General features: G+C 43.6%; 1 protein-coding gene across 1 annotated transcript in view; it reads left to right on the plus strand.

Annotated features, from left to right (window-relative positions):
* Window positions 1–25,000, plus strand: part of LOC121872152 (5-hydroxytryptamine receptor-like) — a 114,421-nt gene that overhangs the window by 3,699 nt on the left and 85,722 nt on the right. The window contains exon 2 of the mRNA XM_042374833.1: window positions 23,527–24,195. Coding sequence (XP_042230767.1) covers window positions 23,772–24,195 — 424 coding nt within the window. The 5' untranslated portion in view covers window positions 23,527–23,771. The remainder of the gene's footprint in view (window positions 1–23,526; window positions 24,196–25,000) is intronic.

Raw genomic sequence — 25,000 nt, forward strand, 5'->3', positions numbered from 1 at the left:
GAGTGTGACGCACCTACACATTAATACACCTACAGTAATACACCTACACATTAATACACCTACACATTAATACACCTACAGTAATACACCTACACATTAATACACCTACACATTAATACACCTACAGTAATACACCTACACATTATTACCTACACATTCTACACTGCCATTTATCAATTATACCTCCCGAGTCCTAAACAAATTGCTTGACAATCTTCCTCTGTGATTAATTAAAAAAAAAAAAAGGTGTTGAATTTACTGCAAAGTGGCTGAAAGAAATATGAAGTGGGAAGGAGAGAGAGAGAGACAGACAGACAAAGAAAAGACACACATTAGACAGAGAAAAAGACAGAACATAGACAGAGACACAAACAGACAAATAAAAAACATTATTTTATATAAAGCCACAAAACGGCCACAGCTTAACTATTTAATATTCCATAAAATTGTTTACTTTTTATTCAGAAATTTGTTGAATAAATAGAGAATGATGAGAGGTTAGCGTGAAGCAGCTGACGTGTGTGTGTGTGTGTGTGTGTGTGTGTATGTGTGTGTGTGTGTGTGTGTGAAAAACATCCTTTGAGGGTCTTTGATATGTAATCCTTTTTGTTACACCAGCTCATAGGATCAGGATAGGGTACACAATGAACTAGCTCTTGCTTACAGAGATTCAACAACACACACACACACACACACACACACACACACACACAGGTATGAATATATGTATACTAATGTGTATGCCTGTCTCTTTGTATTTACGTTTGTTAAATTTTCACTGTATATTCCTCAGCCTTTACAATACACCAATAACAATACACTAACTCTCTTCTAGTGACAAGTCATAAGTCACTCCTATATCTTATTAACAAATGTCTAAGTCATTATATATACAGGTGAGTAAAGAGTCATTATATACAGGTGAGTAAAGAGTCATTATATACAGGTGAGTAAAGTCATTATATACAGGTGAGTAAAGAGTCATTATATACAGGTGAGTAAAGAGTCATTATATACAGGTGAGTAAAGAGTCATTATATACAGGTGAGTAAAGAGTCATTATATATACAGATTGAGAAGGAGTCATTATATACGGGTGAGGAAAGAGTCATTATATACAGGTGAGTAAAGTCATTATATACAGGGTGAAGTAAGAGTCATTATGTACGGTGAGTAAAAGAGTCATTATATATACAGGTGAGTAGTCATTATATACAAGGTGAGTAAAGAGTCATTATATACAGGTGAGTAAAGAGTCATTATATACAGGTGAGTAAGAGGAATCATTATATACAGGTGAGTAAAAGGAATCATTATATACAGGTGGGGAGTCATTATATACAGGTGGTAAAGTCATTATGCGCCTGGAGGTGTGAGTAAGAGTCATTATATATATAGGTGAGTAAATAGTCATTATATACAGGTGAGTAAAGAGTCATTATATACAGGTGAGTAAAGAGTCATTATATACAGGTGAGTAAAGAGTCATTATAACAGGTGAGTAAAGAGTCATTATATACAGGTGAGTAAAGAGTCATTATATACAGGTGAGTAAAGAGTAATTATATACAGGTGAGTAAAGAGTCATTATACACAGGTGAGTAAAGAGTCATTATATACAGGTGAGGAAAGAGTCATTATATACAGGTGAGGAAAGAGTCATTATATACAGGTGAGTAAAGAGTCATTATATACAGGTGAGTAAAGAGTCATTATATACAGGTGAGTAAAGAGTCATTATATACAGGTGAGTAAAGAGTCATTATAAACAGGTGAGTAAAGAGTCATTATATACAGGTGAGTAAAGAGTCATTATAAACAGGTGAGTAAAGAGTCATTATATACAGGTGAGTAAAGAGTCATTATATATACAGGTGAGTAAATATTAGGGATTTTCTGAGCTAATTTTTATTGCTGTTATAATTGTTGTTGTTGTTATTATTATTATTATTATTATTATTATTATTATTATTATTATTATTGTTGTTGTTGTTGTTGTTGTTGTTGTTGTTGTTGTTGTTGTTGTTGTTGTTGTTGTTGTTATCATCATCATCATCATCAAGGACACGCCCACACAATGGTCACCGCCCACCCACGCCCACACAATAGTCACCGCCCACCCACGCCCACAGAGAGACACTCATTTGACCAATCAACAACTCCAGTCAGACATAATTAAAACGATTGAAAGCTCCGACTGTCTTCACTACCCACTGTCTCAATTGGTCCACATGATGACATTAACTCCGCCCACGATATTATATGGCCAATCACAGTGCAGAAAGGAGGCCTAGAAGGTTTGAAAGAGGTGTTGTGATTGGCTAGTATGAAATAACTTTGAATGACGTATATACTCTGAGAAACCAGGAACCTCCAGAGAGAGAGAGAGAGAGAGAGAGAGAGAGAGAGAGAGAGAGAGAGAGAGAGAGAGAGAGAGAGAGAGAGAGAGAGAGAGAGAGAGAGAGAGAGAGAGAGAGAGATAATTACCATCATAATGAGGTGACAAGTACGACGCTTAATGAGGTGAGGAAGGTATATATATTAGTGCTTGTGGGTGGACTCAGGTGTGGGTGTGGATGGTGGAGGGTGTGGCGCAGGGTGTGGAGGGTGTGGATGAAGGTCACAGCAGGGTGTTCATCTTGCTATAGTGTGAGGGTGTGTAGGAGGTGTGGGGGTGGTGGTAGGAGGTGTGTGGGGTGGAAGTGTGTAAGTTGCAGTGGTTATGCTGGTGATTGGAGTGATAATACGATGGTGGTAGTGATGGTGTGTGTGTGTGTGTGTGTGTGTGTGTGTGTGTGTGTGTGTGTGTGTGTGTGTGTTGTGTGTGTGTGTGTGTGTGTTGTGTGTGTGTGTGTGTGTGTGTGTGTGTGTGTGTGTGTGTGTGTGTGTGTGTTATTATTGATAGATACAGGATATACATACATATACTTTTATAGGGCAGAAGACATACATACATACATACATACATACATACATACATACATACATACGTACAAACATCCGAGTATTTCAACACAAAATTGGAAAAATATAAAACGTCAACAAAGTGATAAACAACTTTCACAAACATAGGGGAGAGAGAGAGAGAGAGAGAGAGAGAGAGAGAGAGAGAGAGAGAGAGAGAGAGAGAGAGAGAGAGAGAGAGAGAGAGAGAGAGAGAGAGAGAGAGAGTTACCGAATTCACCCTGCAAAAAAAAGTTACAAAACTCGTATCATACAAGAATATATCACCAATTTCTATTAACTAGTTCAGGATAAACTTCCATAACACACACACACACACACACACACACACACACACACACACACACACACACACACACACACACACACACACACACACACACACACACACACGGGAGGCTTAGAAAGAAACATTCTACTTCGTGTGATTGATTGAAATTTTATAAGGGAGAAAAAGAGGAAAAATTAGTTGAACGTTTGGAGAGGGATGGATGGTGACAGGGTGAGTGGTGAGTGATGAGAGGGGTAGGGAGTGGGGATATAGGGAGGGAAGGGGACAGAGGGGAGGTTAGGTGGGGAGGAAGGAGGAGAGGTAAGGATGGAAGAGGAGGACGAGTGAGAGAAGAGGATTAGGGAGGAGGGGGAGTGGGGAGTGGGGGGGAGTGGGGGAGGGGGAGTGGGGAGTGGGGGAGTCAGTGTGAGGAGTTAAAGATATAAATAGATGAAGAAAGAGTGAAGGGAGAGTAGGAGGAATGGTGAAAGAAGGAGATGGGAAATGGAGATAGAAAGACGAGGAAGGGGATGGAAAGGATGGAAGGAAAAGGAGGCGAAGGAAGGAAGGGGAGGTGGGGATACAGGAGGAGAGACAGACAAGAAGAGGATAGGCAGGAAGGAAGAGGAAAATGGCAATTAGGGAAGAAGAAGAAGAAAAAGTAAGAAGAAAAGAAGAAGAAGAAGAAGAAGAAGAAGAAGAAAGAAGAAGAAGAAGAAGAAGAAAGAAAGAAGATAACAGCTAACAATCAACAAATAAGAGCTGGTCCAGGTTTAGATGGATATAAACCAACCTTATTATTTTTTCAACAGACTTTGTTTCAAGACTAAAGAGGGGGGCATGGTCACTGTTTGTGAGGTCGAGGGGTGGTGAGGGGGGTGGGGTGGGTGAGGGTGGGGGGGGTGGGGGGGGGGGGAGGGGTGTGGGGTGAGGGGTGGGTGGGGGAGGGGTGGGGTAGTGAGGGGTGGGTGGTGAGGGGTGGGTGGTTGGGGGTGGGGGGGGTGAGGGGTGGGTGTGGGGTGAGGTGGTGAGGGGGTGAGGGGGGTGGTGAGGGGTGGGGTGGGGAGGTGGGTGGTTGGGGGTGTGGGGGTGAGGGGGTGGGTGGGTGAGGGGGGTGGAGGGGGGTGGGGGTGGGGGGGTGGGGGGGTGGGGTGGGTGGTGAGGGGTGGGTGGTGAGGGGTGGGTGGTTAGGGGTGGTGGGTAGTGGGGTGGTGAGGGGTGGGTGGTGAGGGGTGGGTGGTGAGGGGTGGGTGGTGAGGGGGTGAGGTGGTGGTAGGGGGTGAGGGTGGGGGGTGAGGGGGTGGTAGGTGGTGATAAAGGAGGGTGGGTTAAAAGAGCGATTGTGGCCCCCCTTGAGAAGTAAAATGTGGCCCAAGACGTTGTTATTGTCAAGGGAGAGATAATTGAGTCACTGTGGCCAACGGTAGAAAAGAGAATAATTGTGGCCAGTGTGAAGTATCTGTCACTCTGAACACTGATTAGGGCCACAGTGTCTGTGGCGGATTGGCGTGTGCGCGACACCCATAAGTTACTGTGGCCAAAACGGACACCCATAAGTTACTGTGGCCAAAACGGACACCCATAAGTTACTGTGGCTAAAACGGACAACCATAAGTTACTGTGGCCAATACGCTCATCCAGAAGGTACTGTGGCCAAACCGGACATCCAGAAGTTACTGTGGCCAAAGTGGACATCCAGAAGTGACTGTGGCCCGGTGGCTCTTCTATGGTAATTTTCACCAAAGGGGGAATTTCTAAAAAGAGTTCTCGACAAAAGAGACATTATGTCAAAGGGGCGCCGGTGAAGAAGGACTACTGGAGTGGATATGGACAAAGGGGAAGTACCAAAGGTGAGGGTGAGGGGGGAGTGGGTATCAGTCCCCCTCACCTCCCCCCCCAGAGTAGTCTTTGATATGTAGGCTGGTAGAAGGAACAACATGTAGGGGAAGGTGTGTGTAGCTCTCTCTCTCTCTCTCTCTCTCTCTCTCTCTCTCTCTCTCTCTCTCTAACCATGTAAATAGTAAACGAGTGTAAATTAATTCCTCACTCTTACACAGGGTAAAACTTTTATCTAAACAACACTGAATTATATAAATTTAATTAACCCAACAAAAAAAAAACAATGATAATTTTTTACCCTTGAGATTATTGAAATGTTAAATAAATATATAATTATTCACAAAGCTTTCATAAATACTATATTTAATTACCTTCAGAAAAATATAATATTTTATCTAATAAGATAATTAATTATTTTATATATTTGTTTATCATACATAAATTATTGAGAATTTACTTAACATTGTATTTAAAAAGAACTAAATATCACCTTGACATTAATTAATTATCTACCTGTTGAATACCTGGCTAAATAATTCTCTCAGTGGTACATATTTAACAAATTAACTGTTTTAGGGTGATTTTGTGTTAATTGAGTTGACATGTTCTTGTTAGGTGATATTATATTGCACTTTATGGCATGTTGACTAGCACTGTCTTACCTCAGAGTGAAATGACAAGTGATTGAAGTTACCTGGGTGAGGGAAGGTGAAGTGAGGTGAGGTGAGGTGAGGTGAGGTGAGGGAAGGTAGAGGGGGGAGGGAGGGAAGAAGGTTGTTTTGAAATGTTAGGGAAGACTATGTTTACGAATAGGTAGAGAAGAAGAAGAAGGAGGAGGAGGAGGAGGAGGAGAAGGAGGAGGAGGAGGAGGAGGAGAGGAGAATAATAAGAAGAAGAATAAGACGAAGAAGGACACATCAGAAACTTTTCAAAACAAACTCCACCTTCACGCCTCTCTGATAATGGACAAACTGTTCGTTCATGAACCAATCAACGAGGAACTCAATAATAATTAATCACACACACACAAACACCTACACACACACACACACACACACACACACACACACACACACACACACACACACACACACACACACACACACACACACACACACACACACACACACACACACACACACACACACACACTCACCTGACTGTACTGTTCAATGGCTTAGTATAATAATGAATATCGTTTCCTAATTAAAGACCTAAGTTGTTGAAGTGAAGTCATGAGACAGATTTTATACTGAAATCTGTCATCTGTGGTTAAGAGGATTACAGGATTAAAGGCACTGGAGATTAACCCATGTGATCGTCTTCTTTAACTCTGGGATAAAGTTTGTTGTAGCCCGCGAACTGTTACCCTGGCAACGAGTGGTCAATTTTGGCGCGCTTTAGGTCACAAATTTGGCGCACTATGGAGCAGAAGTTTATCGTGTGGATGTTGTCTTATGCTGATCAAGGGTGAGAAGTTTGGTGCGAATCTGCATAATCGTTTAGGAGTTATTTTGGGGCAGACAGGCAGACAGGCAAAAAAGGGTGAAAAATAATATCCTGATCCATATCCTGATTCTAAGTTAAAATAAACCATTACTCAAAGTCTGTAAACTGTTAGAAATATCTCCCTCTTTTTTTTTCACGTTGTGTTTCGATGAGTGGGGTTAGCTGAGTGGGGTTGAGAGGGATGGAGAAGGGAAGGCGTGATATTACTGTGAGCAGATGTGAAGTTTTCCTGTTTGACTGTTGATGATGATGAGAGAGAGAGAGAGAGAGAGAGAGAGAGAGAGAGAGAGAGAGAGAGAGAGAGAGAGAGAGAGAGAGAGAGAGAGAGAGAGATAAAAAGAGAATACAAAACGAATAGAGAGAGAGACAAATAATGAGAAGAGAGAGAGAGAGAGAGAGAGAGAGAGAGAGAGAGAGAGAGAGAAAGAGAAAGAGAAGAGAGAAAGAGAGAAAGAGAAAAGAGAAAGAGAGATAAAATAGAGAGTGTGAGAGACAGAAAAAGTTAAACAACAGACTGGCAGACAAACGGGGAAACTTTGAGACAGACAGAAAGACACACACACACACACACACACACACACAGACACGAGACAAGACACACACACACACACACACACGCACACACACACACACACATACACCACTAGCCAGCACAGGACCGACCATTAAAGTATTACTGGTTTTAATTCCCGTCATACATACATATATAATGGTTGCCCGCCGACCCAAGGGCTACCTTGGCGTGAATTGGTTTAAGGTGTAGAAGCTGTCGCCAACATAACGACCACACCCTGAGTTAACGAGCTGCATGACCCAGTGTCAAAGAATAGTCCGAGAAGACCGGACAACTCGCCAACTGCACTGGTTAACCATTACCCCGGAATACGATCCGCAAATCGATTAACATCCAAGTCCCAACTACTGCTGTGTAGACAGAGGCAAATGGCGTAAAGAAACTTGCCCATAGTTTCACCCTGCCCGGGGATTGAACCCGGGTCCACTAGCTTGCAAGGAGTGCATGCTGACCATTACACCACAAACTCCTCCCTATCTGAGACTCTCCTCCTAACTCAGAGCGGAAAAGTCGTACACAAACCTAACCTAACCTAATCTAACCTCCAACTCACGATCGTAACGGGAAGGAATTTGAGTGACTGAGCTCTTACGAAGCCATTGGTAGCGGTGCAGAGCTTCAGTCCCCCCCGGTCTGGTAACTGAGACGAAAGTGATATTGGATGAGCCTTTATGAGGCTTAGGAAGAGGATTGATTGGTTAGGTTAGGTTTGACTGTGACTAAGCACATTCTCCTAGTTGAGTGAAGGTTGAAGTTGATTGTTTGCGTGTTGGTCCGTAGTTCTCAATCAGAGGTAAATTGAACGAGAATTGAGAGACGATGTGACGATGGAATAGATCAACATATGTCCAAAGATTTGACTGAATAGGAATTGAATACGATGGAAATTGAAGTGATTTGATACAGAGACCGTGAGAGGATAGTTGAGATGGATGATGGTAGAAGGGAGCGATCTACTGGATAGAAATTAATTGATAGAGATTAAATATAACTCGATGATAAATAGAAATTGATGGAAGGTGATAGGAAATGTTTTTAAGGATTGAAAATTGAGTGACAAAAGTTGAAGGGGATAAAATAAAATTGTACACTGAATGGGTTGACGATGGATTGCAAGAATACATATATATGGAAATTGAAAGGCAGGTAGGTAGGCAGGTAAGGGAAAGTCAAAGAAGAATGGAAATTGACAGACAGTAGTGAATCTATATTGAAGTTTAATAGATTATGGGTGATGTTGAGTCTGATTGAGATGGAGATTGAAGGGTGACGGCGTGTGTGTGTGTGTGTGTGTGTGTGTGTGTGTGTGTGTGTGTGTGTGTGTGTGTGTGTGTCAGTAGCTTGATGACGCAACACCTAACTCCCAACACTGCCAAAAATAACACAAGAACACATAAACACACACAGTCTCTCTCTCTCTCTCTCTCTCTCTCTCTCTCTCTCTCTCTCTCTCTCTCTCTCTCTCTCTCTCTCGTCTCCTAACCAATTGAAGATGATGTTATGATTTTGTTCCATTCCTTTGTTCTTTCTTCTAACAACAAAGAACTGAGGGAAATTTCTATCTCATTACGTCACAGTATCTTCGTATCTGGTGAGGGAATGTGATCTTGTGATTGGACCATTCATTTACCTTTTTTTATTCTGTTTTCGATGTTCAGATATTTTTCGTATTGTACTGAGTGATGATTAGATGCCTTAGTTTATTTTACCTGATGATTAATTAACCTGTGTTTTGATGTTAGGTAGGTGGGGTAAGGGTAGGATCAGGGTCAGGGTCAGAGTAGGGTAGGGTTAAGCTAGGGTAAGGGTAGGGTCATGGTCAGGGTCAGAGTAGGGTAGGGTTAAGCTAGGGTAAGGGTAGGGTCAGGATCAGGGTCAGAGTAGGGTAGGGTTAAGCTAGGGTAAGGGTAGGGTCAGGATCAGGGTCAGAGTAGGGTTGGGTTAAGCTAGGGTAAGGGTAGGATCAGGATCAGGGTCAGAGTAGGGTAGGGTTAAGCTAAGTGAGGTTAATTAAGGTTAGGATAGGTTAGCGTTATGGTGTTTAATCTTCAGGTGTAATAATCTGGGGCGTGTAATCCTTAGTTAATCTTTCATATCCAGGTAAACGATGATATTTTACAAGGTCAAAGTCCAAAGGAGCACAAAATATTAGTTTTATCATCATTTCTCTCTCCCCAAGTTTGATAATTAAGGCAAGGTTTACCACGAAGGTTCCTGAGCTGACTGTGATAATTTGTCCAATCTGGGTTTTAATTACCACATTCATTCAGATAATGACCAAAATGGTAACACTTTTCCGCGAAGCTTTCCTGTGACAGCCCCTCAGAACCTTGCAGTGATATACGTGAATAATAATAATAATAATAATAATAATAATAATAATAATAATAATAATAATAATAATAATAATAATAATAATAATAATAATAATAATAATAATAATAATAATAATAATAATAATAATAATGGTTGTCCTTAGCATTAAAGGATGGCCGGCATTAGGGTCTCTTAGGTGTAGAAGCTGTCACCAACACAACAACCACACCCTGATTTAACGAGTTGCCTGACCCAGTGTCAAGGAACAGTCCAAGAAGACCGGACAACTCGCCAACTGCACTGACTAGCCATTATCCCGGAACAAGATTAACATCCAGGTCCCCAATTACTGCTGGGTAGACAGGCAAATGGCAAAAGAGAGAGGCGCACACACACACACACACACACACACACGTATCATCAAAGCTTCACACCTGTGTCTCTGTTACACATCATAATACTATTTCTTATTTCACAGAAGAGACTCGCCTCGGTGTCACATAACATATTTAGACTTTAAGGCGTCGGGGAACAAGATATCACTTCTCCTTTTAACTCATATCCAACACCAATTGCTTTAACTACCTTATCTTAGTTCTCGTTATCTTGTTATCTTAGACTATCTTATTTTTTCTTTGGTAAACCTCCATTATCTTGGTCTGAGAATAAAGAACATCTCATCCTAATGATCATAGCCTCTGTGTCTGTGTCTGTGTCTGTCTCCCTGGTGAATACAGTAAGGAGGGAGGACGTGCCTGTGTGTGTGTGTGTGTGTGTGTGTGTGTGTGTGTGTGTGTTTACCTCTCCCTCCCTCTCGCTGTTTGATAAAAGCGGGAAGGGGTGAAGGCATGCAGGCAGGGAGGGAGGGAGGGGGAGAGGAAGGCAGGCAGGGAGGGAGGGAGGGAGGGAGAACAAGCCTGCGTGTTACCGGAGTAAGTCAAACTCGTCAGTGTGATGAATGACCCCTCTCATGACAGCTCTCTCCCCCTCTCTCTCTCTCTCTCTCGCCCTCTTCCCTGCCACGTCCTCCCCCTCTCACTCTCCCACACTCTCCATCTCCTCTGCCACTTCCAGCCCCTCTCACTCACCCTCCCAGCCCCTCTCACTCACCCTTCCAGCCCCTCTCACTCACCCTCCCAGCCCCTCTCACTCACCCTCCCAGCCCCTCTCACTCACCCTCCCAGCCCCTCTCAGACCTCTCCTTCACGCCAGCAGCGACAAAGGCGCCTCACACATCCTGGTGTCGTGTACTGGGTAATGTGATAAAGAAAATATGCAAGTTTATTTATTAATGAATTATGTTGATGTTATAAATCTGAAGTGAATGTGGGCGGGTGGGCGGGTGGGCGGGTTAGGAAGAGGGTGGAGGGAAGGAGTGGAGGAGATGAGGATGAGGGAAGAGGGTGTAGACGGGTTGAGTGTGTGTGTGTGTGTGTGTGTGTGTGTGTGTGTGTGTGTGGGTGTGTGTACATCTCTTGGCAAACACGCACACTGATACATCAACAAGGTAATTACAACCAAAAACCATCACATTACAGACCCGGTAATTGGGGGGTAGGTGGCAGTGGGTAGTGGTGTGGCATGGTGGTGGTGTGTGTGTGGTGTGGTGGTAGTGGTGTGTGGTGGGTGGGGGGGTGTGGTAGGTGTAGTGTGTAGTGGTGGTGGGTGGGTGGTGTGGTAGTGGTGGTGGGTGTGTGGTGGTAGGTAGTGGTGGTAGGTAGTGGTAGTGGTAGGTAGTGGTAGGGTGGAGGGTGGGGTGTAGGGTATAGTGGTGGTAGTGGTGGGTGGGTAGTGGTGTGGTAGTGGTAGGGTGGTGGTGGTGGTGGTGGTGGGTGGTGGTGTGGTGGGTGGTAGGTAGGGTGGTAGGGTAGGGTAGTGTGAGGTAGTGTAAGGGTAATAGTGGTAGAAAGTGTGGTAGTGGTGGTGGTAGTGGTGGGTAGTGGTGGTGTGGTAGTGGTAGGTAGGTGGTGGTAGGTAGTGTGATGGGTAGTAGTGGGTAATAGGTAGTGGTGGGTGGTGGTAGTGGTGGTGTAGGTAGTGGTGGTGGGTAGGTAGTGGTGGTGGTAGTGGTGGTGGTAGTAGTAGTAGTGGTGGGTAGTAGTGGAAGTAGTAGTAGTGGTGGTAGTGGTAGTAGTGGTAGTGGTAGTAGTAGTAGTAGTGGTGGTAGTTGTGGTAGTAGTGGTAGTAGTGGTAGAACTTGTGGTGTTATCTCTCAATTATCTCCCATCCCTTCCTTTCACTATCTTTCCTCCCTCCCTCTCTTCCTCCCTCTTGCCACCTCTCCTCCCTCTCATCCCACCCTCCAGGACTATTACAACCTACTACATTACGGTCCTATTTGAAGCCGAAAGGAGAGAGACTATCAGAGGTCCCCAGCGCCCTCTAATGATGACCTGAGGCTGATGAAGGGAGGTTATGGTGCCAGCAGTTGTTATGGTGCAATTGTGTGATATCTAGTTATTAGTGTAATGTGGGGTTGGATTTTAGTTTTGTTGTTGTTGTTGTTGTTGTTGTTGTTACTCTTCCAGCCATAAGACATGTACAACAAGACATACAACAGTTTCTTAGAACACCGACCGTTCCACTTCTCACTAAACCGGAAATATTATTAAATTAAGGAGCCTCGTTTTCTATTGGGTAGTGAGGGTCTTTTTTCTCTTTTGTGATTGGCTGAAAAAAAAAAGCCATTGTCTGTTGTTCTGAGAATGTCTTTGTTCAGTTGTTCTTCATTAGTTATTCGTCCAGTGTTTATTTTTATGATTTTTTTTAATTCTCTTGTTTAACTTTTTGTGAATTTATTTTCTTTTGTTTGATACGTTTTTTATGTCTACTTGTTTTGTTTATTGTTTACTTCTACTCTCTGTCTGTCTGTCTGTCTGTCTCTCTCTGTCTGTCTGTCTGTCTGTCTGTCTGTCTGTCTGTCTCTCTCTCTATCTGTCTATCTCTCTGTCTCTCTCTCTGTCTGTCTTTCTCTCTCTCTGTCTGTCTGTCTGTCTGTCTCTCTCTATCTGTCTATCTCTGTCTCTCTCTGTCTGTCTTTTTCTTTCTCTGTCTGTCTGTCTCTCTATCTGTCTGTCTGTCTCTCTATCTCTCTGTCTGTCTGTCTCTCTGTCTGTCTTTCTCTCTCTCCATCTGTCTGTCTCTATTTGTCTGTCTGCCTGTCTGTCTCTCTGTCTGTCTGTCTCTCTGTCTGTCTGTCTGTCTGTCTCTCTGTCTGTCTTTTTCTCTCTCTCTGTATGTCTGTCTGTCTGTCTCTCTGTCTGTCTCTCTGTCTGTCTTTTTCTCTCTCTGTCTGTCTGTCTGTCTGTCTCTCTGTCTGTCTGTCTGTCTGTCTCTCTGTCTGTCTTTCTCTCTCTGTCTGTCTGTCTGTCTGTCTCTCTGTCTGTCTCTCTGTCTGTCTTTTCTCTCTCTGTCTGTCTGTCTGTCTGTCTGTCTGTCTGTCTCTCTGTCTGTCTTTTCTCTCTCTGTCTGTCTCTCTATCTGTCTGTCTGCCTGTCTGCCTCTCTGTCTGTCTCTCTATCTGTCTGTCTGTCTCTCTATCTCTCTGTCTGTCTGTCTCTCTGTCTGTCTTTCCTCTCTCTCTATCTGTCTGTCTCTCTATTTGTCTGTCTGCCTGTCTGTCTCTCTGTCTGTCTCTGTCTCTCTCTGTCTGTCTGTCTGTCTGTCTCTCTGTCTGTCTTTTCTCTCTGTCTGTCTGTCTGTCTGTCTCTCTGTCTGTCTCTCTGTCTGTCTCTTTTCTCTCTCTGTCTGTCTGTCTGTCTGTCTCTCTGTCTGTCTCTCCCTCTGTCTTTTTTCTCCTCTGTCTGTCTGTCTGTCTGTCTCTCTGTCTGTCTGTCTGTCTGTCTCTCTGTCTGTCTTTTTCTCTCTCTGTCTGTCTCTCTATCGTCCTCTGCCTGTCTGCCTCTCTGTCTGTCTGTCTCTCTGTCTGTCTGTCTGTCTGTCTCTCTGTCTGCTTTTTTCTCTCTCTGCTCTCTGTCTCTCATGTCTCTCTGTCTGTCTGTCTCTCTGTCTGTCTGTCTGTCTGTCTCTCTCTGTATATATATTTCTATTTACGTTGACATATATTCGCGTCCCTTGACTCTGCTCCGTGAGCCCCGCCACCGGCTGTGATTTACAAAAGTCATTATTAATAAATCATAAGCAGGTGTTCCTTGTTTATATGGAGAGAGAGAGAGAGAGAAGAAGAAGAAAGAAAGTCCTCTTTCAATATATACATAAACTTTATACCCGCTCTCCTGTATGACTGACTCCCTGAATGACTCTCCTGTATGACTGACTCTGAATGACTCTCCTGTATGACTGACTCTGAATGACTCTCCTGTATGACTGACTCCCTGAATGACTCTCCTGTATGACTGTCTCCCTGGATGACTCTCCTGTATGACTGACTCTCACCACACCCACCATCCAATCGTCGACCCCAAGACAAGGATGGGAGATTGGCCCAGACTCACACACACGTAACTCAGACACGCAGACTGGCACCAGCCTCAACATAGCAACAACAAATTATACAATACTATGTAGAAATTCTGTAGGCTATACTGGCACACTCAGCTGAGATCCTCCACCTAGTCTTACCTCCCTTTCCCTCTCTCCTCCTCCCTTTCTCCCTCCTCTCTCTCCCTCACTTTCCTTCCTCTCTCCCTCCCTCCCTTTCTTCCCTCTCCCTCTCGTTCCCTTCCTTCCTCTCCCTCCCTCCCTTTCTCCCCTCCCCTCTCTCTCTCCATCCTTTCCTTCCCCTCTCCCTCCCTTCCTTTCTCCCACTCCCCTCTCCCTCTCGTTCCCCTTTCCTTCCTCTCTCCTCCCTCCCTTTCTCCCCTCCCCTCTCTCTCTCCTCACTTTCCTTCCTCTCTCCCTCCCTCCTTTCTCCCTCCCCCTCCTCTCCCCCACTTTCCTTCCTCCATCCTCCCTCCCTTTCTCTCCAGCCTCCTCTCTCTCCCCCTCACTTTCCTTCCTTCTTCATTACCCATCCTACATCTATACTCTCACTCCCCTTCCCTCCCTCCCTCCTTCCTCTTCCTTCCTCTCCCTTCCTCTTCCTTCCTCTCACCCTTTCTCTCACCATCACCGGTATAGAAAGAGAAAGTCGAGCACTATAGAAAGTACTCTCACTCTCTCGTACCTTTGTGCTTTCTTTAGTAGAGAGAAGATTAAAGACCTTTCTCACTACAGGGAAAGGAAAGTGGGTGATGAATCTCGTTTTCTGTTGATGTAAAAAGAGAAAATGAGAAACTTTTGTTATTTTTTTTGTGCTGATTTTGTCTGTTCTTTGTCTCTTGTTGTGATTATTGTTTTAGTCTTGTGTCTTTTGTTTTACTCTTGTGTTATTGTTATTCTTTATCTCTTACAACGTTTATTAATCTTTTTTTCTCTCAATTGTTTATCCGATGATAATTCTTACATTCATTAATGACTTTTATTAATGGTAAAAAAATATTAACAATTACCTTGACTTAAAACTCTTATTTGTATCTAAAAATATTAAATTATTATACTTGGCTAAAGTTCATCATAATTATAAAAAAAAGTATAATTTCTCAAACTCTTTTCCTAACATTCGTATTATTAGTTTTTGCCTAATTATGATTTTTTGACACTAGTTCTTAAATGATTTCGTTTCTGCCTATGATAACCTCATTTATTATGTTAATTTTTATCATCTAACTATTTTCACAATGCTAATTATTATTTACTTCTAAAATATTACTTCTGGTTCTACAAATTGTTTTTGAAATTCCCCGTTTTCTTTCATTAAAATTCCCCGTTTTCTTTCTTTAAAATTTCTTAATTTGTTCTCTTTAAGAATTCCCATTTTCTTCTTTTAAATTCTCCGTTTTCTTTCGATACAAAATTCCCCGTTTTCTGTTGCATGTGTCGCTTAGAAAAAAAAATAGTAACCATTACCTAAATTTATAAATGTTTACGGTAGTTTTTCCTGGATTTTTTTCGGTCGTTTCTTCTGATATATACTCTCATCTATTTCTGGTGTGGAGAGGCTAATGTTTCTTACCTGGCAACATAAAACCTGGCGATAGTTTGTTGTATTAACGCCGAGGGTTTGTGTTCTGTAAGGTTAATTTAGAAAAAGAAAGAGAGAGTATGCATGTGTTTAAAAAAAAGAGATAGAGAAAGATTGAAAAAGCTAAAAAAAAAAGAGAGAGAATTAGAGAGACAGAGGAGAGAAACAGATACCTGGATCAGAGGCGAATGACAGATTTACCTGGCGTAAAAAAACCACATTAAACCGGAAGCTGGGTTTAATTGGCTCCACTAAACCCAATACCCACAAATTTACCTGAAACTTTATTTTTTTTTGTATTTCCAAACTTTCTTTAATATTACCAAATATTTCTTAACCATAAATACCTATAATTTAATAACTATCTAATATTCCACGTAATAAGTGACAGAAGAGTCTGCTAGAGGGGTTAAGTTATCGTAGTCAAGGTTAAATGATGGTGTTCCAGGGGTGGTCGTCTTATTCAAAGGGTTAAGTCAACGTATTCAAGGGGTTAAATCATCACCCTCAAGGGATTAAATCATCACACTCAAGGGGTTAAATCATCATCCTTAAGGGGTTAAATCATCACACTCAAGGGGTTAAATCATCACACTCAAGGGGTTAAATCATCATCCTCAAGGGGTTAAATCATCACACTCAAGGGGTTAAATCATCATCCTTAAGGGGTTAAATCATCATCCTCAAAGGGTTAAATCACTGTATTCAAGGAATTAACTAGACATCAAGGAGCGACAATAGCGTCATCTGCCGGCACAAGACCTCACCTTCAGGCAGGCAGCGCGCCAATAGGACGGCTAAGCAGACCCCATCACCCACACCAGCTCCCACAAAGGCACCTCCAGGATCCCAGCAGAGATAACCTTATCAGGGAAAATATCGCCACAGCACTGCTTGAGGAGAGAACCATCAGAGCACGAGATTGCACCCTCTTTTAAGACTCTAAGTGCCGACCCCAAGCTTAGGGAATTCCTTCTGGATATCGTAAATTTCTCAATATGTTACCGGTCTTATATCCTTCGCTCCTTATACTCTTGTCCCCTTATATCCCCCCTCCCACACTCCCACTCCCACAATTCCCTCTCCCCCACACTCCTCCTGCCCCCACCCACCACCCCCACACTCTCCCACTGTGTATGTAACAAACAAACCTCAACACTGTACACCAAATCCTCTAAAAAATCGTGAGGTGAATTAGTGTGTGTGTGTGTGTGTTAAATATCAACAATTAAAACTAAGTACAAAGCCGTTCATCAGAAAAACGTGGTTAGGAGAGAGGCCGAAACAGCCGCTTCACTGCAATTCTAAATAAAGCAACAAAACAAAACATAAATCGAATAACTCAAACTAACATAAAAATAAACTAAAAAAAATCAATAAAATAAAATAAACATAAGCGGACCCTCCCCTTAGGGCACTCCTCAGCAACTATTCCTCCTTCAAGCTGGTCCTCCTCTTTCAGGCCGGCCCTCCTCCTTCAGGCTGGTACTCCGCCTTCAGGCCGGTCCTCCTCCTTCAGGCTGGTCCTCCTCCTTCAGGCCGGTCCTCCTCCTTCAGGCCGGTCCTTCAGGCTGGTCCTCCTTCGTCAGGCAGGTCGTACCGTCACCCTTTATCTAGGCAGGAACACTTAAACTACGCATTTCAAAGTTGAGTCGGTCATTACCATTCTTTCTCCCTTAGTTTTAAATGACGTTAAAGTTTCCAAACAACTTTGCCGTCAGAGTAGAGGTGTGTGTGTGTGTGTGTGTGTGTGTGTGTGTGTGTGTGTGTGTGTGTGTGTGTGTGTGTGTGTGTGTACAGTATGTGAATAAAACTAGAAACATATAAACCCGAAGAAGTAAAATTATCTTTAATTACTCTGAATCTTGTATCTCTCTCTCTCTCTCTCTCTCCTCGGCCCACCAACACACATAACAATAAAGTTTTCACTAATCCTCTGTAAATTGGCTCCGTATCTCCAGGTCTCTCCTTCTATTTCCTCTATTTACCTGTCTCTCCTACCTAACGAGTAATTAACCCCTAATATTTTTCTTGACCTTATTTCCCATTATATACCTGGGGTCATTTCCAACTTAACCTAATCCCTATGTTGTAACCCCCCCTCTCTCTCTCTCTCTCTCTCTCTCTCTCTCTCTCTCTCTCTCTCTCTCTTTCTCTTTCATCAGCCTCGAAAAAGAAACAATACCGATTTTTTTCTCTCTCTCTCTCTCTCTTTCTCTCCAGTTGGACAAAGGAAGATTTGTCGAATCTTCTATTGGGCGGCACTGGAGGTGGGTAGAAGGGGGTAAGGGGGGAGGGAGGTTGGGGAGGAAGAAGGGGAAGGAGACGGAGGGAGGGAGGGAGGGAGGGGAGGGAGGGAGGGAGAGGGGGAAGGAGGGAGAGGGGAAAGAAGGTCCTTAAATTTTCTAGCTGGTCAGATAGGCCCCCAAGTCCTGTAGTGAAGACCAGTGTTAATAATCTTCCCGAGTCCTAATGGGCCCCAGTTCTCGTTAAGGCCCAGTACCAATGAACCCCAATTAGGCCCCAGTCCTAATAAGCCCATCGACTTAACTCAATCATGCCACTAACCTCTCTTCCCTCTCCTCCCTCTCCTCCCTCTCCTCCCTCTCTTCCCTCTCCTCCCTCTCTTCCCTCTCCTCCCTCTCCCTCACCCCACTAATCTCTCCTATTAGGTTAGGTTAGGTTAGGTTAGGTTAGGTTAGGTTAAGACTACGTTCCACCGCCTCGCCCTCCAGTTGATGTATTGTCTGAGCCTCGAGGGACCACTGAGTCTCGAGGGACCACTGAGCCTCGAGGGACCACTGAGTCTAAATCTATCACACGGAGTCTTATTATTTACCAAGGAGACTATTAAGACTACCTTACAGGAGGCCATTGTCTCCTATGTCACTTTGGTGGAGACAAATTATTAGGAGACAGAGATGATGGGGAGAGAGAGAGACAGCCAGAGTTATAGAGACAGTGTGAGAGATAGATTATAAGGAGACAGAGATAAAGCATTAGTTATAGAGACAAAGAGAGAGGGAGAGAGAGAGAGAGAGATTAGAGAGATAGAGATATAGTAAAAGAGAAGAGGAGATAGACTAAGAGAGAGAGAGAGAGAGAGAGAGAGAGAGAGAGAGAGAGAGAGAGAGAGAAACTCATTACAGAAGAAATCTTTTCAGTCAGGACATAAGACTTCATTGTCTGTCTTAGTTGGACTCAGACTTTATGAGCCATTTTGAAGACTTTATGAGCCATTTTGAAGACTTTATGAGCCATTTTAGAGACTTTATGAGCCATTTTGAAGACTTTATGAGCCATTTTGAAGACTTTATGAGCCATTTTGAAGACTTTATGAGCCATTTTGAAGACTTTATGAGCCATTTTGAAGACTTTATGAGCCATTTTGAAAACTTTATGAGCCATTTTGAAGACTTTATGAGCCATTTTGAAGACTTTATGAGCCATTTTGAAGACTTTATGAGCCATTTTGAAGACTTTATGAGCCATTTTGAAAGCTTTATGAGCCATTTTGGAGACAGTGTGTAAGCCTCTTTGAAGACATTGTTTGAGTGATCTTAAAGACATCGGGGCACCAAGCGTAGAGAGATTAAACTAAGCTTCTTATTCTGATCAGTTAAGCCTATCTCTCTCTGTCTCTCTGTGTCTCAGGTAATCAGCTAAAAATTCTACTTTTCTCTGGCTTTCATTCTTTCTCCCTCTCTCTCTCTTTTCTTCTCTCCCACTTTCTATCTCTTTCTCTCCCTATTTCTTACTCTCTCCAGTTATGTTCTTCTCTCTCTCTCTCTTCACTTCTACTTCATCTCTCTTCACTTTCATCTCTTTTTAAACCAGAATCTTGCTTACTGACAGACAAAAGGCAGCATTCCCTTCATATCTCTATCTCTCATTCTCTCTATCTCTCATTCTCTCTATCTCTCATTCTCTCTATCTCTCATTCTCTCTATCTCTCATTCTCTCTATCTCTCATTCTCTCTGGTAATTACTTCTGGACTGCCTATCTCTCTCCCTCAGTCTCATCGTCTCTCTCTGGCAATGATATCTCCTAATGACACAGGAGAAACAGTTACCTGACAGTCTATACAGTTTATAGTCGAACACTAAGCTTAAGATGGTCGATAGAAGCTTAACCTGACAGTCTATACAGTTTACAGTCGAACACTAAGCTTAAGATGGTCGATAGAAGCTTAACCTGACAGTCTATACAGTTTACAGTCGAACACTAAGCTTAAGATGATCGATAGAAGCTTGACCTGACAGTCTATACAGTTTACAGTCGAACAATAAGCTTAAGATGGTCGATAGAAGCTTTACGTGAGGCAAGACAGTGATAAAGTGAGCGTCATTTGTGAAGTGAGTTGAACTAATGTCGTGTTTATATAAGCTGGTGTTGAGATTAGTCCTTGTTAGGGAGAAGAAGAAGAAGAAGAAGAAGAAGACGAAGAAGAAGAAGAAGAAGAAGAAGAAGAAGAAGAAGAAGAAGAAGAAGAAGAAGAAGAAGAAGGGACTTACAGAACACACTCAAGTCTTTCCAGAGTTTTAATCAGGTCTTCCCTATAACTCACGGAGAGAGAGAGAGAGAGAGAGAGAGAGAGAGAGAGAGAGAGAGAGAGAGAGAGGGGGGGGCAGCATATCAGGTCAAATAGATCGTTCTAACCTTGTTTGTGTGGGAGTGAGTTTGTTGACGCAGCCATCAAAGGTCTTCTGACTTACCAAGTAAACCTTTGACTTTTATTTGACTTCTATTTTCTTTCATTGTCACCTGTATGATCACTTGTAGGTGTGGGAGTGAGTGGGAGGGAGTGTGGGAGTGTGGGAGTGAGTGGGAGTGAGTGAGTGAGTGAGTGAGTGAGTGAGTGAGTGGGAGGGAGTGAGTGAGTGAGTGAGTGAGTGGGAGAGGGAGGAGGGAGGAGTGAGTGAGTGGGAGGGAGTGAGGGAGTGTGTGGGAGTGAGTGTGGGAGTGAGTGAGTGAGTGAGAGAGTGAGTGAGTGAGGTTACAAATATTGCTCACTTATCACGTTTAACTCTGTCATAAACTTAGACATAAACAAACACGAACAAGGATTATCTCTCCACGTCTCTCTCCTCCTGTCTCTCACAACCTCGGGGCTATCTCTCCCCGTCTCACTCCTCCTGTCTCTCACAACCTCGGGGCTATCTCTCCCCGTCTCACTCCTCCTGTCTCTCACAACCTCGGGGCTATCTCTCCCCGTCTCACTCCTCCTGTCTCTCACAACCTCGGGGCTATCTCTCCACGTCTCTCTCCTCCTGTCTCTCACAACCTCGGGCATATCTCTCAAAAATCGCTGAGGCATCTTTAGTGATAGAGAATCAGGAGGTTAGGCTGATGGTATCTGTGCCACCTCAGCTCACCAGGAGAGAGGGAAACTATTCTATTGGTCCGCCCCCACCATGAACCCTCACCAATCTATAAGTTCCCAGCCCTGTCTTACATCACAGGAGCTTTAGCCACAGTTGATGGAGGATCGCAAGAGGCCCCTAGGAGTCAGGGATTCTTCTGGTATTATCTCATTAGTCTAATTACCAACGATAAAACCATTTAGAAAGATCCTATCAGAGTCGGTGAAGTGAATCTCTTAGTCTGCAGAAATAGATCTTTTACCCGAAGCAACGAAGCAACGAAGCCGAAACACTAAGACAATATTATACAGCGAGGATGACAGTGAACGAGACACAATCCCCACAACTACTGTAACTTCCTTCATCATTTAGTATTAAAGACCTTAACGTGAGACAGATTCAGTAACTTTTGTCAGTGTCTCGTTGAAGCTTGCTCGTGTATCACCACCCCCCAACACCTCTCTTGTGGGGGAACTTTATGACGGAATGTGTACAAGATACTCCTCTTGTGGCTACGTTTACCAAAGTATTTAAAGAGGTTCCTTAACGGGTAAATAAATAAATTTTGAGAATAACTCCACAGCGGCAGAGAGGGACCCGCTGTGCAGTTAACCTTCCGTCACTTTTGTCTGGAGAACAGGAACAAAACAAGTGAACGTCAGCGATGATACGTGAGTAGTCTAGTCGCTCTTGACATAACCTGAAGGCTTTGATGCTCTGTGTCACATAGGTGTTTCCTCTCCAAGATGAAGAGTTTGGAGCCGTCCTGTATTGATCCACCTCTCAAGTGCTGCTTCCTCAACACACGCCCCTCCCCCCTCCCCCTCCTTTGTACTCAATGACGCAGGATCACCTAACCTAACCTAACCTAACCTAACCTAACCTAACCTAACCTAACCTAACCACTGTGAAAATAACCTCAGCTAGATGTTTACTTTAACACAGCCAACCTCCAGGTGTTCCCTACCAGTACATCAACACATAACCTGTACCTGTGTATGTATATTATAGAATCACCTGAGGATTACAGACCCCAAGATAGCTTTCAGGTTATGTTAGGTTAGCTGAGGTTAGGTTTTAAAGCCAGGGTGGTCAATCTTCAGGTGGACTACACTAGAGGGATAAATTATCAGGTGATCCTACACCTCCAATATATACTGAGCACAATTAAACTTTTATTTCAGGAACACAAAAAATATAAATATTCCTTTAGTCCTTAATTACATTTACTCAATTACAGTAAATTACATAACAAGAGTTTTCAAATAATGACTGTAATGACCCTGTCTCATTTATACAGTCATGGAGAGAGAGAGAGAGAGAGAGAGAGAGAGAGAGAGAGAGAGAGAGAGAGAGAGAGAGAGAGAGAGAGAGAGAGAGAGAGAGAGAGAGAGAGAGAGAGAGCTTTTCTGGGTTAAGGAAGACAAACAAACATTGACCGCCTTACTTGTCACCATTTACGACACTATATCAACATTAGCAGAGTATTTACAACCCCCCAGACAACTTATCAGTGTTAGGTTAGTTTAGGTTAGATTAGGTTAGGTTTGGTACCATACTACAGCTGGGTGGACTAAAAGCACCCGGAGCCGAGTCAGCAAAACCCTTATAACAGGAGGTGAATGGTGTATACACTCGGCTGCAGCACACCAAGACGAAATTACGCTCCATTGAGGATGAATTTGTGACCTTGCAGGGAACATGTACAAGATTATGAAGGAAGGTCGAATACTATAACACCTACTGCATCAACGCTCTCTACCTTCCTCCTGGTAGATGTTCCTTGAGTCAACAGTCATCCAGAAGTGTCCATAAACCTTCTCCAATATTTACACAGACAAGCTGGACAGGAGTCAACAAGTGGTTCAGTTGACACAGTGATATATGTAGTACACTAGCCAACACCTGTCATCACACCAGCCAACACCTGTCATCACACCAGCCAACACCTGTCATCACACCAGCCAACACCTGTCATGTATAGAGAAGGATGACAGGTTTTATTATTTATCCCTTTAAACGTTTTTGTTGTATTTTGTGCCAAGAGAAACGTTTATTCAGAGTTCTATCACTGTCGTACAATATTGTTTCTTTCTATACAATCAAAACAATATAGTGTCGACGGTTCCATCCGCCACATACAATACTGCAACACCATCACCACCTCACTGCTGCAACAATTTGTCCTCCACTGATTGAAAACTTTAACTCCTGGTTCAATCCATGTTCTGGTGTAACAGCCTATACAGTACGTTTCTTTTTTTATCGCATTTGTATTTTTTTTCTTTTTACAGCTGTTGTGGTTTTGTGTATCATGTTATAGAAGCATTATGAAGCATTATACTGTACTGGTGGTAAGACTTCACCCACAGCAGCTTGTAAACCCCGACTGGTTCACCAAATATCCTGACGAAAAAAGGAGAGAGAATATTTGTCTTATCTGAGCCTGTCTTTGGCACACGACGCCCAGCCCATGTGACTGACGCTCAGGACCGAGTCGTAAATATTTCAGGCTGGGAGGATTGAGGGCGGGGCGGGCCTCTAGTAGTAGCTCTTGTGGTCTCCCGCGTGAAAAAGAAAATATGTTGGACAGGTGTTTTTACGGGGCGTTGGAAGGGTGGAGAAATATTCTTATGTGGCGGCATAATTAAGTTTCTCCCATCACAGGTGTTTACTCAGTGTCTCGTCACAGGTGATAGACCCTCATAGAGTGTAAGTCATGTTTGGAGTGACTCAGAGACTTGGTTCTGGTGAAAATAGTGAAACGAAGTGACATTTTCTTGAAAGGATGTACTAAAGTGTGAGGGCGTGCGGGCGTGTGGGCGTGCGGGTGATGCGTGAGGTGTGAGGAGCTGTGAGCATGAGGGCCGCAGGTCCTCCTTGAGACTCGGTGAGCGTCATGTGAGGGTGACATGCGGGTAGCAACAGCACCCGCGGTCACGCCACCCGCGGGAGGCAGTCCTCACCACCACACCACCCACATGACCCGCTGGTCGCCCACATCGTCCCCGCCCGGGGTGGTGGTGGACGTGGGCGGGCCGGCGAGCCTCCCGTGGTGGGATGACTGGACCAACACTACAGACGAGGAGGCCAGAGCGCTCCTCGACGTAGACGAGACTGTAGACGCTGACGATGGGACGCTGTCAGGCGGTAACTGGACGCTCGAGGGCGGCAACTGGACCATGATTGACGGCAACTGGACCATGATGGACGGCAACTGGACGCTGGTGGGCGGCAACTGGACGGAGGAGGAGGGAGCCACCCTCAGTATGCAGGTGATGTTCACTGCCATCACCGCCGTCATCCTGGGTGTGATGATCCTCGCTACCATCATTGGTGAGTACCTCCCTCCATTCCTCCCTCACAGCTGACCACAACTCTCCTCTGTAACTAACCTAACCTAATTGTGTCAGTTAATATGTGTCAGCAGATTAAATATGTCAGCATATAATTACTGGGTAAGTATGTTAGGAAAATATATACACTAAGAATGTCAACAGACTCGGTGTGTCGGTGTGTAAGTTGAGAAAGGAAAGAGCAACTATGATCTTCCTTGTGTTGAGAGTTATAAAGGTCAAAGGTCACGTTTACAGGTCAGTGGGCATGATATACACCTTCCCTGAGTGCTGGAAGGGTGAATTCCACGACCTCGCTAATACACACACTAAAAAGCTGACTGTATCACCAGCTTACAATTTTATTTTTAGTTTCCCTTTTTTTTACCAGTATCTAACAGCTATATGAAGTCACCTGAACATTTCACCTGAAGATTAAACACCCCACCTAACCTAACCAAAGACAAATTAAACTAACTTCTCTCTCTCTAACCTCCCTCTCTCCCCTCCTCCTCTCCCCCCTCCCACCCCCTCCTCCTCCCACCTAAGACCCCTCTCACTTCCATTGAAAGTTGCTTCTTCTCCTTGCATGTGGCTCAGACTTGTTGTTGGTGATTTGTGTTATTCTTTATCCCCCTTTCTCTCTATGTCTCTCTCTTCACACACACACACACACACACACACACACACACACACACACACTTCTGTCTTTTCTTCTTCTTTCTGCTTGTTTTATTTATATAATACAGCTTACCACTAACTTTTCTCGAATTAAAAGAGAGAGAGAGAGAGAGAGAGAGAGAGAG

The sequence above is a fragment of the Homarus americanus genome, unplaced genomic scaffold (genome assembly GCF_018991925.1).
Source record: "Homarus americanus isolate GMGI-L3 unplaced genomic scaffold, GMGI_Hamer_2.0 scaffold28968, whole genome shotgun sequence".
NCBI classification, from domain to species: domain Eukaryota; kingdom Metazoa; phylum Arthropoda; class Malacostraca; order Decapoda; family Nephropidae; genus Homarus; species Homarus americanus.